The sequence below is a fragment of the Labrus mixtus genome, chromosome 14, assembly GCF_963584025.1.
Source record: "Labrus mixtus chromosome 14, fLabMix1.1, whole genome shotgun sequence".
Classification (NCBI taxonomy): Eukaryota; Metazoa; Chordata; class Actinopteri; order Labriformes; family Labridae; genus Labrus; species Labrus mixtus.
The window spans coordinates 6,828,747-6,843,302 of NC_083625.1; the positions used below are offsets into that span (position 1 = coordinate 6,828,747).

At 38.9% G+C, this 14,556-nt stretch overlaps 1 protein-coding gene across 3 annotated transcripts; it reads right to left on the reverse strand.

The window, feature by feature from the left end:
• Positions 1 to 189: 189 nt before the first annotated feature.
• dpf2 (double PHD fingers 2) lies at positions 190 to 10,487 on the reverse strand. Of its 3 annotated transcripts, none has more exons than XM_061054704.1 (12): positions 10,369 to 10,487; positions 7,924 to 8,084; positions 6,795 to 6,902; positions 6,535 to 6,713; positions 6,218 to 6,310; positions 6,048 to 6,126; positions 5,528 to 5,569; positions 3,668 to 3,805; positions 3,423 to 3,554; positions 3,206 to 3,318; positions 3,042 to 3,123; positions 190 to 2,560 (listed from the first exon to the last, which is right to left on the reverse strand). In XM_061054704.1, exons 1-12 carry the CDS (start codon positions 10,398 to 10,400, stop codon positions 2,484 to 2,486), a joined length of 1,236 nt encoding a protein of 411 aa, XP_060910687.1. In that variant the 5' UTR covers positions 10,401 to 10,487; the 3' UTR covers positions 190 to 2,483. The 3 variants fall into 3 exon arrangements, with proteins under 3 accessions (XP_060910687.1, XP_060910688.1, XP_060910689.1); XM_061054705.1 differs by lacking the exon at positions 10,369 to 10,487 and adding an exon at positions 8,165 to 8,578; XM_061054706.1 differs by lacking the exon at positions 5,528 to 5,569.
• Positions 10,488 to 14,556: the final 4,069 nt, after the last annotated feature.

A 14,556-nucleotide genomic window follows, 5' to 3' on the forward strand; every position in this document is an offset into this window, starting at 1 on the left:
AAAAAAAAATTATTTAGATGTTTGATAATGGAACACACAATTAAATCAGTTAGTCAGAGTTCTGCACATTATCCCATCAACAAAACAGTCTTTTCAGTGTTCTTGCAAGAGATATTTTTATCTGAACCCATCAATAATTTATCCAAATTCTGTTGTGAAATGGCGATAGAGACAGACAGGAAAACCGAGTATAGTGCCTAGTAGTTTATTTTCCTGAAGACAAATTGCTTACAAATAAACATTCCATCACAATTCAAATCAAATTCCACCCAAAGAGAGTTCACCTAATCTGTAAACCTATGATCTTTCTTTAAACTCTATGAACCATTCTCTCACAAAGCTGGAGACTGATGAACCATAAAGGGATATTAGAAATATAATTTGACAACAACAGATGGACTCCCCTTTTTTTATGGCTTTGCTCTGAGTAAAGGCTTGAAGTTGGATGCTGGCTCCATCATTACTGAACCAGTCAGTGTCACAGGTGCAAATCCACTATTTGCCTCTTAATCACATTATGGGCTTTGCTTCTCGTTTCAAGCTTTGGAAGAGAGCGGCTCAGTCGAGAACTGGATCATGGGATTAACTAGAAAGCAACATCCACTTAAGTCCCAAAATGTCCCACACATCAAGTACGCAAACATCATCCATGAATAGAAAACAACCAGCAAAATATTCTAGTAGCCACTGTCTCTAAAAGAACTAAGTTTAAAAGTGATGAGAAAATAAACCAAGTTATACTTGTGTAATGCTTTAGTAATTGTTAGTTGGCTATAGAAACAACATGATAGCATGGTTAATTTATATTACACCACATCCCATCACCTCTGCTGACCTAATGCTGAGACGACCACATAGTATAAGAAAGTGCAGACAATTACTGAGCATGCACTTGTTTAACAGTAGAGTTTGCAGTTATTCAAGCAGACACTGCACATTTCATAAGGATTCATTGCGCTGCCTTTGTCCCATCTATCAACAGCATTACTCGATCCCTTAAATACTGTTTCTTTTTGAGGTATAGTAACTGCTTAAGCAGTTCAGTTAGACTTTTTTCTTGTAGCCTTGCCGCAGAAGGAAACCATTGCATAATAAAACTACGCAAGCAGTAACAAAGAGAGCCGGTTCTCCATAGGACTATATATAAACACATTATAATCTCTTTATAACAATATGGAGCTATCTATGATTGCTGCCACAGTCCTCAATCTGTTATAGAATATTTTGGAGAGAGAAAATTTACAGTATCGCACATTATCTGCCAACAGAGCCTAAAGTGACTCTGCCATCAGTCCCTGTCATCCCAGCATCCTACAGGAGCCCTTATATTGCTTTAACATTGTCACCAAGGGACTATCGGCAAGGTCCAATAGAACTCGGTTTCATTAAATAAATCTAGTGGTGTCACAACATTAACAGATATTGGATATGGTGCATGATCATCAAACTGCTAGAACACAGCAATAAAGGTATTTTATCCCCTTTAACTGTCTGATAATACAAATAGGACTTGTTTTTCATTTGACTGGAATAACGATTATCATCACATTATCATTTATGTCAAACATTGGCCAGGTGTGCAGATCTGCTTTGTGTCTCTACAGTCTTGATGACCAGGGTGAAAAGACAGTTATGTCATAAAGACCCCAAAGCCTAAATGAAAAATGCCTAAAGTCGACTTCTTGATCTCTGTACAGCTGGATAAGCCATGAGTCAAACCTGACATCCCTAAAATTCCTTCGGCCTTTAAAAGAGCTACCTAAATAATTACATGATGGTGTCCAGTGGCAGTGGATGAGATAAAAACCATTTACAGTCTCAGCAGATCCCTTTGACTCTATCAAGTGAATCACCTAATATCACTAGCGCCATAGAAGAACATGTGGTTTTATATATTTTTTTCATAGTAAGATGGGAACCAATAAAAGATCATTTCATGACCCATCTTCTATCCAATTTGTACATACTTAACACTATTATATACCATAGAAATATATAAATATTATAAAATGTCTCTTTTTTTGATAGCAAGCAGAGGCATGCTACTTTATTCCAAGCTCTATTTCTGCTCTAGTCATAAAATCAGTACATTGCGAAAAAAAGAGACCAGCTTTTAGCAACTCTTTGTAGGCGTATGTGTAAAACACTAAACAGAAAGGAACATTTTGGCTTAATATGCTTTGTATCTTGTTGAAATTTAGTACTGCTCAAGTTGTGTAGCAAAGAAGGTTACAATAAAAAGTGATGAGTCTGAATCCGAGCTTGGAACTGTGCAACAGTCATATCTAAACTAAGTGAGGCCAGTTTGGTAAGGGATACTTCCCTTTTCACACGAACTGTCTGTTCTGAACACACTCCCTCCCTGGTCAGCTCGTCAGGCGAGTTTGTCATCTATCTTTCAGGGTAAACATAAACTGCCGCCGAGGACGGTTGAGTGATGAGTTGTGTGCAGAAGTGGGTGGGGGCAGGGGTGGGGGCGATCATCACGACTGTGGGGCGTTCTGGTATATGGATGCCTTGTCTTTTAAGAGGTCCAGACATAGGTGACAGCTCCAGCTCCCTGAAGGACAAATAAAATAAAATCCATGAATGTCAGAGAGGCTGAAAGATGCATTTCCATAGGCCAAACTAGTTATTAAAGAAAGCCACGCTACAAGTGTGGCTGGATGTTGACCATTTTTCTTGATGATAGAAATAGGTGTGTAGCACTGAGTCTCAACAACACTATTACCTTTCTTTGTCTGCATCAAATGTTTTTATGAAATGTATTTAACAGAAAGGTTGCAGAGAGGTTTGACATGAAAAGGAAAATAAGCCATTTTCCACAAATGCACTACACCCCCGAAAATGTCCCTTAATTTTCCCTTCATGTGTGAACGCAAACAGCCTCATTCTTCATCCGACTTTATTTGTGTAAAAATTGTGTTGTTGTGCATGTTTGAAAAGAATCTTATGCTCCTTAAATCAAAGTAACCCAAACCCACTTTTTGCAAAATCAGATAAGTGATTATCGTTATGTAGGCCGTATGTGGAGAACTTACCCTCTGGAGGTTCTGCCATGGGTGGATTGAGACAGTACATGTGATATCCTCTGTCACAGTCGTCACAGAACAGAAGCTGATCCTGAAACAAATGGGGAAAGAACAATTCAGCATTTTGTGTGAATGACACCATCATTTTTATTTTTGAATGTAGGTATGCTCACGTCGTTCTCGGAGGTGCCGCACATGTTGCAGCACTTGCACTCTATGCACTGCCAGCGGTACGTCTTCACTGCGGCCATCATTACAGGAGTGAACTGCAGGCAGGAGGGATGCCCTGCATGTAGAATAATGACGTCTTTCACTTTGCTGAAAATGTTTCTACACTGTCAGCGGCATGAATTATCAGTTTTATTCCTGTGCTGTGTGGATCCAACATACCTGAGCGCCCACAGTCGGAGCAGGACACCAGCTCTTCTGATTGGCCAGTCTTGTGATTGGTTTTGGAGTCTCCAAGGCAGAAATCACAGTAATTATTAGGCAATGCGATACCATCTGGACCTTTCTTTGGGGCTGAGAAGAGAGAAAAAAAAAGATAACACGTCCACAGAGAATCAGATTTCAGCTTCTCATTAGTCCAGCTCTACTCTGAACTGATGGTGAAATGTAGAAAAATGCTCGCTTACTTTTGGGCTCATTAGGCAGTGGCAGGGCAGGCTCGTTGATCTCCACCTCTTCCTTCTCCTCGCCCTCCTCCTCAGCCAGGTGGGAGTGGGTGTAGTGGTAGCTCAGGCCTGGACGGTTCTTGTAGCGCTTCCCACAAACTGCCACCAAAACCAGAAAACACAACGGATATGACAACAAGGAACAAATTAATAAAATTCATGGTCAGTGGTGAAAGGGGTGTAGAGTTATGGAGGCTTTGACTAATTCATTTTCCTGCCGTCACTTCTCACCCAAAGACATCAACAGTACAGGAAATGACATATGGCATCACGTCTTAGGTGCCATTTTTGTGTTAGCCATGTTTTAAAGTACAGCATTTGGATAACATCTCTGCTTTGGACTTAGTAAATGAGACGACTGCAAAGGTGGGAATTTTTAAAACAACTGTTATAACTACTTCATCTAAGACAAGCACTACCCTAGCAGTGTTTGACTACTAACTTATTCACACATGTACAAAACTCGTGCAAATTTCCTGGATGGGCAGCATGCATTAACGCAAATGGCCAGTTTTCAACACAATCTTATCTGGAATTCTTCCTAAAGCTTCCTATTTCCTCAAAAGGGTGCTGGTTTGAGCCGATGTGTGTGAAACAGCAAGTTAGTGGGCAGCCTGAAGATGTTTATATCGGACGGGTTTGATCTTTGTATACGTAATGAAGCTTCTTTTCCACTCTTTTGTCTACTATGACTACCATAAATTACATGAAGCACTGTTATAAAAGACTGGAAGACTGAGTGGTGTGAGATCCCAACGCAAAGTGCTCAAAGGAGACTTATTGTTAATGAAAAGGGTAAAGGCTCACACCTGAGTGCTATCCGCTTGTCCCATTACCCAGAATGGATGTTAATGCAAGGTGTAAACAGGGCCAAAGAGAAACTCATGAAAGTTTAAGGGGACAAGTGTGAAAGAGGCTCAAGAAATGTAGTGGTCTTCTTTCATGTCTCTCAAAATGACCCCTATAGATTGGCTTTTCAGAGCCAATTTCTCTGATCTGAACGTCTATGTCTGTTTCAGGAGGAAACACATATGAACTATTTCAGGAGGAGTAACTGTGAGGCGTGTGAGGTTTGTGATAAGGTCAACACTTCTGCTTTCACTTCCAGAATTGATCTCGTTTTCATTTCCTCAAATGTTAACTGTACTTGACATTTTTTTAAAAACATTTTAACTGTCATCTGAAGGAATGACAATCTTTTCACGTTATTCTTTTTGAAAAACAAAGATGCTAAAAATAATGCTAGTCAGATGCCAAGTGATAGTGCCCAGTAGCAGAAAGTTAATATGACCTCACATGGTTAAACATGCAACAAACTGACTCGAAATCAAAGCAGCAGCTGACTCTAAAACATGGATTGTGGAATGAGACTTTACAGGGTGCAGAGGTGGTGATGACGAGTAAAGGGGAAAAAACGAATACAGTCAAGTAGCACGCATTAAGAAGCGAGACAAAAGACAAAGCACAGAGAGGAAAAAGAGCAGCAGATCAAGCTTGTAGCTTATCTAAATCTGTGGGGAGTTCAGGGCCAGATTGAGGTGGAAAAATACTTTCATAGGCCACAGCTTATCTCTTTACGGCTGAGACGGCTCATACCATACTGAATACGTATTTATTGGTTTGTATAATAACATGGCCATGACCTTTTTAAAGCCTAGTTATAAGACGTTTCAGTAAATTGTGCAGAACAAAACATTTACACTATCAACTAATCCACACAAGATGCAAGTCTAGTTGGTAACACAGACAGAAAAAAAAAAAACAGGCAGTGAAGACAAATCACAAGGCAGACTGCAGTAAAAAGGAATGAGAGAAGTATACCTCTTTCAGAAGTTTTTGAAATATGCTTTTGTTTGATAGTGTCTGAAAGAGACAAGAGAGGGAGAGGAGAAAGAGAGAGCAGAAGAGACTGAGAGGAGGGAAACAGACTGACAGAGGTTTAGTCAGTCATTGCTAAGAGCCCGGCTGAAAGTGAAAATGTTTCACAAAAGAGGAAAAGACAAGTCAAGCAGTACAGATATAGCCTGACAACACTGCAGAATAAGGAAAAAGAAGCACTTCACCCCTGCACATAGACAGACTGAAATGCAAGTTAAAGACATGTATGATATCATAATGACTACGGGCAATATACAGCTGAGCCTAGCTTAGCTTAAAAGAGTCTAACAAAAAGCAGAACGACTGTGGAGTACAACAAGAGAAAGAGGAAAGGATGAAAACAAGGTGATAAAGACTAAAGGCTCAGGAGAAGTCTTTGCTTGACTGGATTACAAACATCACACCAAACATCACACCAGTTAACATTAGGTCACATGTTCTACCCTCCCCAATCCGGACTCACTGTCACAGGCGTACGGCTTGTCTCTGTCCTCATTTGCTGCTGTGTCTAGTTTTTTCCTAGTACTGCCCACACCTCGACCCTGAGAGGAAACATTAAAAAGGTCAACACACAGGCAGGGGAACACATACAAAAAGAGAGAGTTCGTTTCATTGTATCCTGCTGTTGTTTACCTTCCCCTTTCCTTTGCCTCTTCTTTTAGGCGTGTCCTCTTCATAGTCTTCATCGTCTAGGTCGTCCAGAAAGTCATCTGGCTCAAGGATTCTCTATAAGAAAGCAAATAGTCAGAAAGTGACTGCAAGAATACATTCAGGAGTTTTCTTGCAATTTGTGTTAATTAAAGATATTGATTGCCTAGAACTTCTATTTTGTTGCGATGCCATAGTATTGACACAGTCGTTAATATTGTTGACTTGTACTGATATCGTATCAAACATTGAAATTCTGGTATTGTGTCATTCGTAATGCCGAAAATTTAAAAACAAAAAACCTTTCTAATCCGAGTGGCGGGATTGAGGCCTCCTGTGTAGTCACTCTGGTTAGAGTCCTCCTCAGACCCTCGCAGCTCTGCAGCTGTCCGTTTTTCCAGAGAGTCCCCCTTCAGCAGAGCCTCCAGGCTGCTGCCGTCTGCTGACAACACAGCATCTTTCTTCAGTCCTACATCCACTTCTACAAAGAAAATACAAAATGAGTTAAGTCACACTGAAGCATTTTAGAGCTCTTTACCTAAAGGTTGAACTGAAGTCTTACCCGATTTAACAGAAGGGAAGACAAGCCGAGGGTCCACTGGGGGATGAGATCGTCTTTTCTTCCTCCACCTCCTGGATGGGTAGGTGTAGAGCTGCCCCGGGGCCATGCCTGAGGGCCACCACAACACATCCATCTACATGACACTGAGCCATCTTTTTGAATACTGAACTTGTCAGCTTTATGACAAACTGACGCAAAAAAAAAAAAATCTGCACCTGCACTTCTATTACCACAACATGGTATCTGCCATGTAAGCAAAATAAAGCAGTCATTAAAACACACAGGGAAGATTAAACTGCAACTTAAATTATATTATCCAGGATTTGTATGCTGTAGCAAGTGTTCACATTAAAGGGGGCTATATGTAACTTTTTACATGTATAAATAGTTTTTTATGGACCATTAATAAGCGAGCGGTTAACTGATGTGAAAAAGTAGATGTTCACTGTTTATCTGTGTTGCCTGTATAAAAAGTTTCCCCGGGTCGTATTTTCCGCGAAAGCTCCAGGAAGTGACATTTTATGCACTTACTCAACGTCCTCCTCACTCCGCTCCGCTTACAGAGATCAACAGAACAAACTCATCACACACTCCCGCTACAGCCAGAGGCCGCCTTCCACACACTTCTATCCGCTCTAGGCGCTCTCAAAGGCGGACAAACTCATCACACACTCCTGCTCTCAGCCAGTGCCTGCCGAGACTGTCGTTTGTAGGATGGAGAATGAATACAGACACACAGACTTTCACATGTGTATGACCACTTACCTCCTCTGTAAACATTATGCCGGTAAATATCCAGTGTTTCGCGGCCGATGATGATGCTCGTTTGTGTACGTACAAGCACACATGACGAGCACGCGAGGGAGAGCGAGCAACAGGTTACTGGTGCAGTTCGCCTAACGGCCATACGGTATTGCTACAAACGCAGTATTTTTGAAAGTTACATATAGACCCTTTAAAAAACATTTTGTACACTTGTATGGCTCTGTGTTGCTCTATATTGTTTGAGGTTTTTCATAACGTTCAAAAAGTGCGAAATTAAATACAAACATTCACCTTAGACTACAGTTCCCCTAGAATTGTCGGGGCACGTCTGACATAGTTTTTAGTTCATGCTTTTGCTTCTCACCTGGTCCCCTGTGTCTCTTCTCCATCCAGATGTAGCAGTTGCTCTGAGCAACACCGGTCTGAGAGTCTAGAAAAGGCATCCGGACACTCCTCTCAGCACAGAGCCGTGCATTGTAGTTATGACACTGCTCCATGGCATCTCTATAATACTGCTCTCCCAACCTAACACAAAAAACCAGAGCCAGTGATTAAAAGAGCACAATCAGCAGGTGTGGCAACAACAGGGCCGTCTAACTTCAAACCTTTGTAACTCTGTCATTTTGGCTTAAAGTTGTCTCTCTCATATGCTGCCGCTTCAGATAAACAGCTCACTCACAAGACAGCATCTTTGTACCTCTGACGAAATCATGAGAGTGCAAAAGCAGGTGCCTTTTGTTTGTATGTCAACAACAGAGAGCTTCAAAGTCAGCATAGTAGTTATAGTGTTATGTTTTCAACATTAACTTTAATAGGGATGTGTGCTAATTCCCTTTTAGAAAAGATAAGGATTTATATCTTCCATATCCGATACACAGGCTCATGACTACAAAGACTTCACTTGTTCTTCAACTCCTTGAGTGGCGGGCAAAAGATAGATGAAAACAAATAGTCTTCTCATGCAACAGCTGCATCTAAACTGAAGCTGTCAGGGTGCCCTGGAGCAAGGCACTCCCCAGTTAAACTGGAACTGTTGAGACATGATTAGCCTGGTTGTTAAAAAAAAAAAAGCCTTACAGCAGCTGCTCGCAGACTAGACACTTCTACGACAATTTTCGAACAGATACAGTTGCCTTATGTACATTTTCACTGTTATTGTATGTTCAATAGTAATAAACACATCACAGAAGTCTGAGATTATCAAAAGTAATTGTAAAAACTGAATGCAAACAAGCAGTGAGGCCTCACTGAGCATGAGTACATTTACCTATTGGATGAAGACCTGAGTGTTGTCTCCATGCTCACACTCCATTTTAGGGCTGGGCGATATGGACCAAAACTCATATCTCGATATTTTTTAGCTGAATGGCGATACTCGATATATATCGATATGTATTTTATTAACAGTGAAAACACATGGAAAAATAAACTACCTGTTTGTGAATTTAAAAAGTAATATTAAATAATAATAAATATATATTAATATAAAATAAAAATGTTCCTTAAATATTTTATTCATTTATTTATTTCAAACGATTAAAAAATAGATGAAAATGAATAAACAAATGAAAAAAAAAAAAAATCTGTATAAAATAAAAAAATAAAAAGCCAATTTCAATATAATACACATTTGACTCGTTCGAAAAGGGATAGAAAGAAGCCAAGGCTTGTCAAGTCCTACCCCCATTCTTCACCATTAACAAATGCAAAATCCAATAAAATAAACTAAACGGACAATACAAAAAAAATACTCCAATCGCGCTATTAAAAAAAACAGAATACAATAAAAGAGAGAGAGAGGAGGAGCGGGGTTAAGAGAGACAGACAGTCATCATCAGTGAGATGAGAAAAAGGTGACCTGGCACCTCTGTAACGTTATTTTAATGCAACTTAAACTATATCGATATTGTCTTACCCTATATCTTGTTTGAAAATATATCGATATATCTTAAAAACTCGATATATTTCCCAGCCCTACTCCATTTAATGCAGTCCGAAAACGCTTAAAACAGCTCTTATCCCCAGATTAACTGGTGCCAAATTAGTGCTGAGGAAAAAAAAAGCTTTTAGGATTCAGGAAAACTAAGTTGGAAACACAGGTATTGTGTAAAACAAGAAGCACAGCAGATAGGATAAAAAAAGTGTTTTTTTTCTTCTCCCCATTAAAAAAAAACAAGTTAGAATTGGTGTCACGCGTTACTATGGTTACTGTGGTTACCAGGACTTAATCACTGGATCATAAAACGTCCTGTTATCCGCCACCTGGGCCACCACCGCCAAGGTGAAGACACCGGAAGTGGAAGCACGTTTTTAAGTACCAGGACTGTCAGTTACAGGGTAACAGGGAACTTTACATTTCCCAAGAGTTACTACTTTAGAATTACAACTTTGTGGACGCCGTGTTTAAGGCCAGTCTCGCATTTATTGTAAATATCTATCTAACCACTATTTCACTCTCTTTAGCTTGTTAGCTCGTCTTAGCTGCTGTACTTAACTGAGGTTAGCACCACAGAACGACACAACAAGTAACAACTATATACCTCCAAGAAGATAAAACTGGTTAATGTTGAATAACACGGAGTCACGATTGAGAAAAGTAATCTGCGTGCCTGCTAACTTACACTTCCATTACATGATGGGAACACACACGACGGTCCGGTTGCTAACCTTCCCAGTAAGTCAACGAAAGTGTTGCTAAGCGAGCTAACGACACGGTCAGAGGCTGTGGGATGATAAAGCCGCAAATATGTGACCTCGGTATTTGTAAACAAGCCCGGTTTAAGGTATGTAGAAAAAGTCCAACACTTACAGTTTCACAACATTCTCAACAACAGCTGCCATCTTGCTTTAATACACGGGAGGAGTGGATGCGGGTTCTGTGTGCCCTCTGTCAGGACTTGTAGGCAGAGCGAGCCCACAAGGCGTCTACCGTGCGCCCTCTACTGGTGGGGCTTTGGCATTACCAGATGGGTAATCATCAGAGCGTTAAAGAGTTATTCAATTCAATTCAATTCAATTCAAAAAACGTTATTTGTCCCCGGGGGGCAATTCAAAGGCACACAGAGCAGTAAATTAACAACACTGCAAGTATGAAACATTGCTGTACATATATAAACAACACAACTTCAGAAGGTCAACACTTTTTTATTTTTTTATATTCAGGTCTAATTACAGATTTGTTTTCCCTCAACTGTTTTTAGGTTCTTGCTTTAAATTACACATATATTTTTTTTTATCCCTGCACGGGTTATGTACATTTCTTTTTATAAGTCTATTTTTAATTTTAACCCTAACCCTTACCTGCTACTGGATGCTTTGAATTTCCCTCGGGATCAATAAAGTATCTATCTATCTATTTTAACCTAAATATAAAGTGTAAATTTAAATACAACTTAAAGCTTAGACTTAACTTAAAAATACAAAATATAAAAAGAGTAGATATAAGTGGACAGTGATCAGACTAACAGATGTAAACAGAACTATGTGCAGTAAACGAGAAATAAATATATATATATACAGAGCTATGTGCAAGTAGGCAAATACTAAATGATAAGTTAATAAGGTGCATGGTGAATAATGGAACAACAGAACTAATATATACAATATAACTGTAAAGGTAAAAATGAGATAAATAAAGTGACCGTAGTGCAATGATGGATAAGAAACATCAGGAATAAAGTAACCAGAACTGTATGAATACTGAAATAAAAAGGATAGAATAAAGTGATGTAGTGCATGAGACCAGATAAAGCAGTGCAGTTTACGAGTATTTTTCATGTCATGTGTCAGCAGCTCATGATCATAAAGGACAAATGATCCTCTATAATTATATCTCTAGTAAAGGTAACTTTAACATAAGCTACACAAATGGGACTCAAACTGTAACAACCTAGAAAGAGCCTTTATTTTGACTGCATGGGCTTGAAACAAAATGTGAGTTTTGTTGCTCCTGTTTATTCTGGAATACTTAAACCATATATCTTTATTTATTTATTTTAATTCCTTTAAATTTGTCAAAGTAAAAAAAAAAAAAAACAAGACTAGTGGTAAAAGTAGGCTTAAATAAGTTAAAATACTGCATGTAGATATGTCCCTTCAGCCCCTCCTTCTTTTTATACAAACTTTGAGGCTGTGATATCTTCCAACTCTTTGAGTCTTTGACCACCATCCCAATCCTCCAGCAGTGAAGTTTATAACCACAGTAGTGAAACTGGGACTCATTGTTCTCTTAAACACTCAAACTGAAGGTTTCCTCAGCTCCTAAGGTGACTCCATCCTTCCCAGCATCCACTGATTCATCATAAACCCACTGTTAGTCATCACTCCGTCATCCTTGGCCTCATTTGCAGCAGATGTCTCATTGATTCATTGTTAATGGCAGCACTGAACAAACACTGCACATGTATGCTACTCCAGCAATATATGAACTCACATTTTTAGCTCCCATCTAGAATTATTTTTTCCCCACACAATTGCTTTCATTATATGATGACTTATCCTCATCCCCCCACCCTCGTCCCTATAAACACCACAGGCACCCACCCAGTGGAAACATTCCTTGGGTCTTCAGTAAAAGTACATTTAATTAACAAACAACACAAACAATATTAATCTAACTTACAACACATACGACAGATACAAATAATATATAGTTACATAAAACAATACACATATACACTATATACATTTTAAACTATTATATTACATTGATACTATATTCATATGAATATATATTTTAACACCCTATATCATATTACATTCAACATATTATGTAACAGTATATAAATATTATACACCCATACATATATGTTCTTATATAAAGTGTGTACAGTGCAATATAGATCAAATAACATTTGATAAAATGGGATAATTAAACTCGTAAAAAAATTAAGGACGAATTGCACGATCAATAAATAATATACCTTCTGCATTATACTAGTTAGGAAAATAAGTTCATTATTGTTGATCAGATGGAAGCCTGTTTAGCCTGCTGAAATGTGAGTCATTTTCTGACTCAACCTCTGAGTGCAACCTTGATTTTCTGAATTTGGAGAAAGGACATTAAGCCACTCAAAGAGAGAGAAGCTGACAGAAGGACACTCTAACGGGCCAGGAGGCTCGAGAACGCAGTAACATCAGTCTGTTTGGTACGGTTGTCTGAGATGTCCGTGGGGACTCCAAAGATGGCTCTCGATGGACATTGTTGTAGATTGATTTTTTTTTAACACATCAGATAAAGTATCAAAAACGAATCCCCAGAAATGTTGCCATTTCTGATGAAAATAAAACACGGAGCTAAGGTTGGCAGGTGTGTGGCTACATCGTTTAAACTTGCTTTTCAAATGGGAGTATAGTTCTGCTAGTTTGGCTTTAGAATAGTGAATCATGTGAAGAACTTTAAACTGCATGATACCTAGTGCACATGATGTAGTGGAACTTACCCCATCCATTGCTTCACCCCTCCAGTCGTCTGAACGTTCAATATTCACTTCTCCTTCCCCAGAAGTTTTGGCTTTATTGACAGATTTGTATTTAAATGACACAGAAACAAGTTATATCTGAAAAAAATAATGATTTCTGATGTGGATTTATTTTAAGTAGTACTTCTATAGCAAGATAGTTGGCAGTGAAGAAGATGAAGTAAAATGAGTGGACACAAAATGCTGTATTTGAAAATCATGAAAGAGATGACATCGTGGTAAGTCAAAAAGTATCTAAAACATGTCATCTTCTATCTTTTCCCACGAGGAAAAAGAGCAGTCCAAGACAGAGAGTTGGAAGAAATGGTTTTAAAGATTGGACCTGATGATAAGGCATAACTGAACTGAAAATGAAGCCGGAACTGACACTAGGTTTTTTAGGGAAGCCAAAACAACAGGATTTCTTGTGGAGAGAGATATTGGATAGGAGGAACATAGTAGGGCAGGAAGAGATGTTGACGTACAAGATTTACCTTAATTATACACCAGGTGTATTGCAACAATATAATAGGAAATTCCAGTAATATTTGTTGCTCCATTATTTGATATTTAATAGATGTATAACCAATCATTTATTCATGGAAGAGGAAGCATAATCAATAGTTGCGGCCCTAGTTGGAAATGTAGGGTCTGATTTTATGGAGTAAACATAAAATCAGGTCAAAACCTTCTTTTTGTCACCATTGTTTCTTCTTTTTTTTTTTACCTGACCTTTTTGATTCCCCTATAATCATGGAAGAGCCATGCTAAAATGAAAAGTGCCCAAGACTAATTTCAGTATGTCAAGTCAACCCAAGTACCACCATAGTACCACTGTCAAGGTTTCAGGAAAATGCTGATTACACACTTGACAGTGAAATCCCAATAACTAATATGTTCAAAGCATATGTGGTAGAGAAAGCTCTAAGCTGAATGCATCCATACATTTTATTTACTCCATTTTCACGTTTTGACAAGTCTTATTATTTTCAGTTCATTTTGTGGCGCTCTAGAATACAAAATAATTGGCTGGTCGCTGTGATACTCCAGACCATGACATGTTATGCTCCAATTTCACACTAGTAAGGTAAGTTAGGCCTACTTCTTTTTATATAAAGATTTATTTTTGGACTTTTATACATTTATTAGAGACAGGACAGCGGTAAGGGTCAGAAATCTGGTAGAGGAGAGTGGGGAATGACATGCAGGCAAGGAGCCACAGGTTGAATTTGAACCCGGTCGCCCGCTTTTAGGACAACGGCCTCTGTGCATGGGGCACGCAAACTAACTGCGTCCCAAAGTGAAGCCTATTTCTATGTTGTTTTGGGCTTTTGCAACTCTGGGTTTTGAGATAACTCTAGATCTCGAGAAAACAAAAGGAAACTACTCATTGTCCCAGGAAAACGGAGTTAACAAAATGTATGCATACATGTCCACCTAGGGCTTCCATAGTTGAGGTATTTTAAGATACGACAGTTCAAATGGAGACATATTATGGGTACTTTTTATAAATCATGAAAATCCCCACACCAATATAA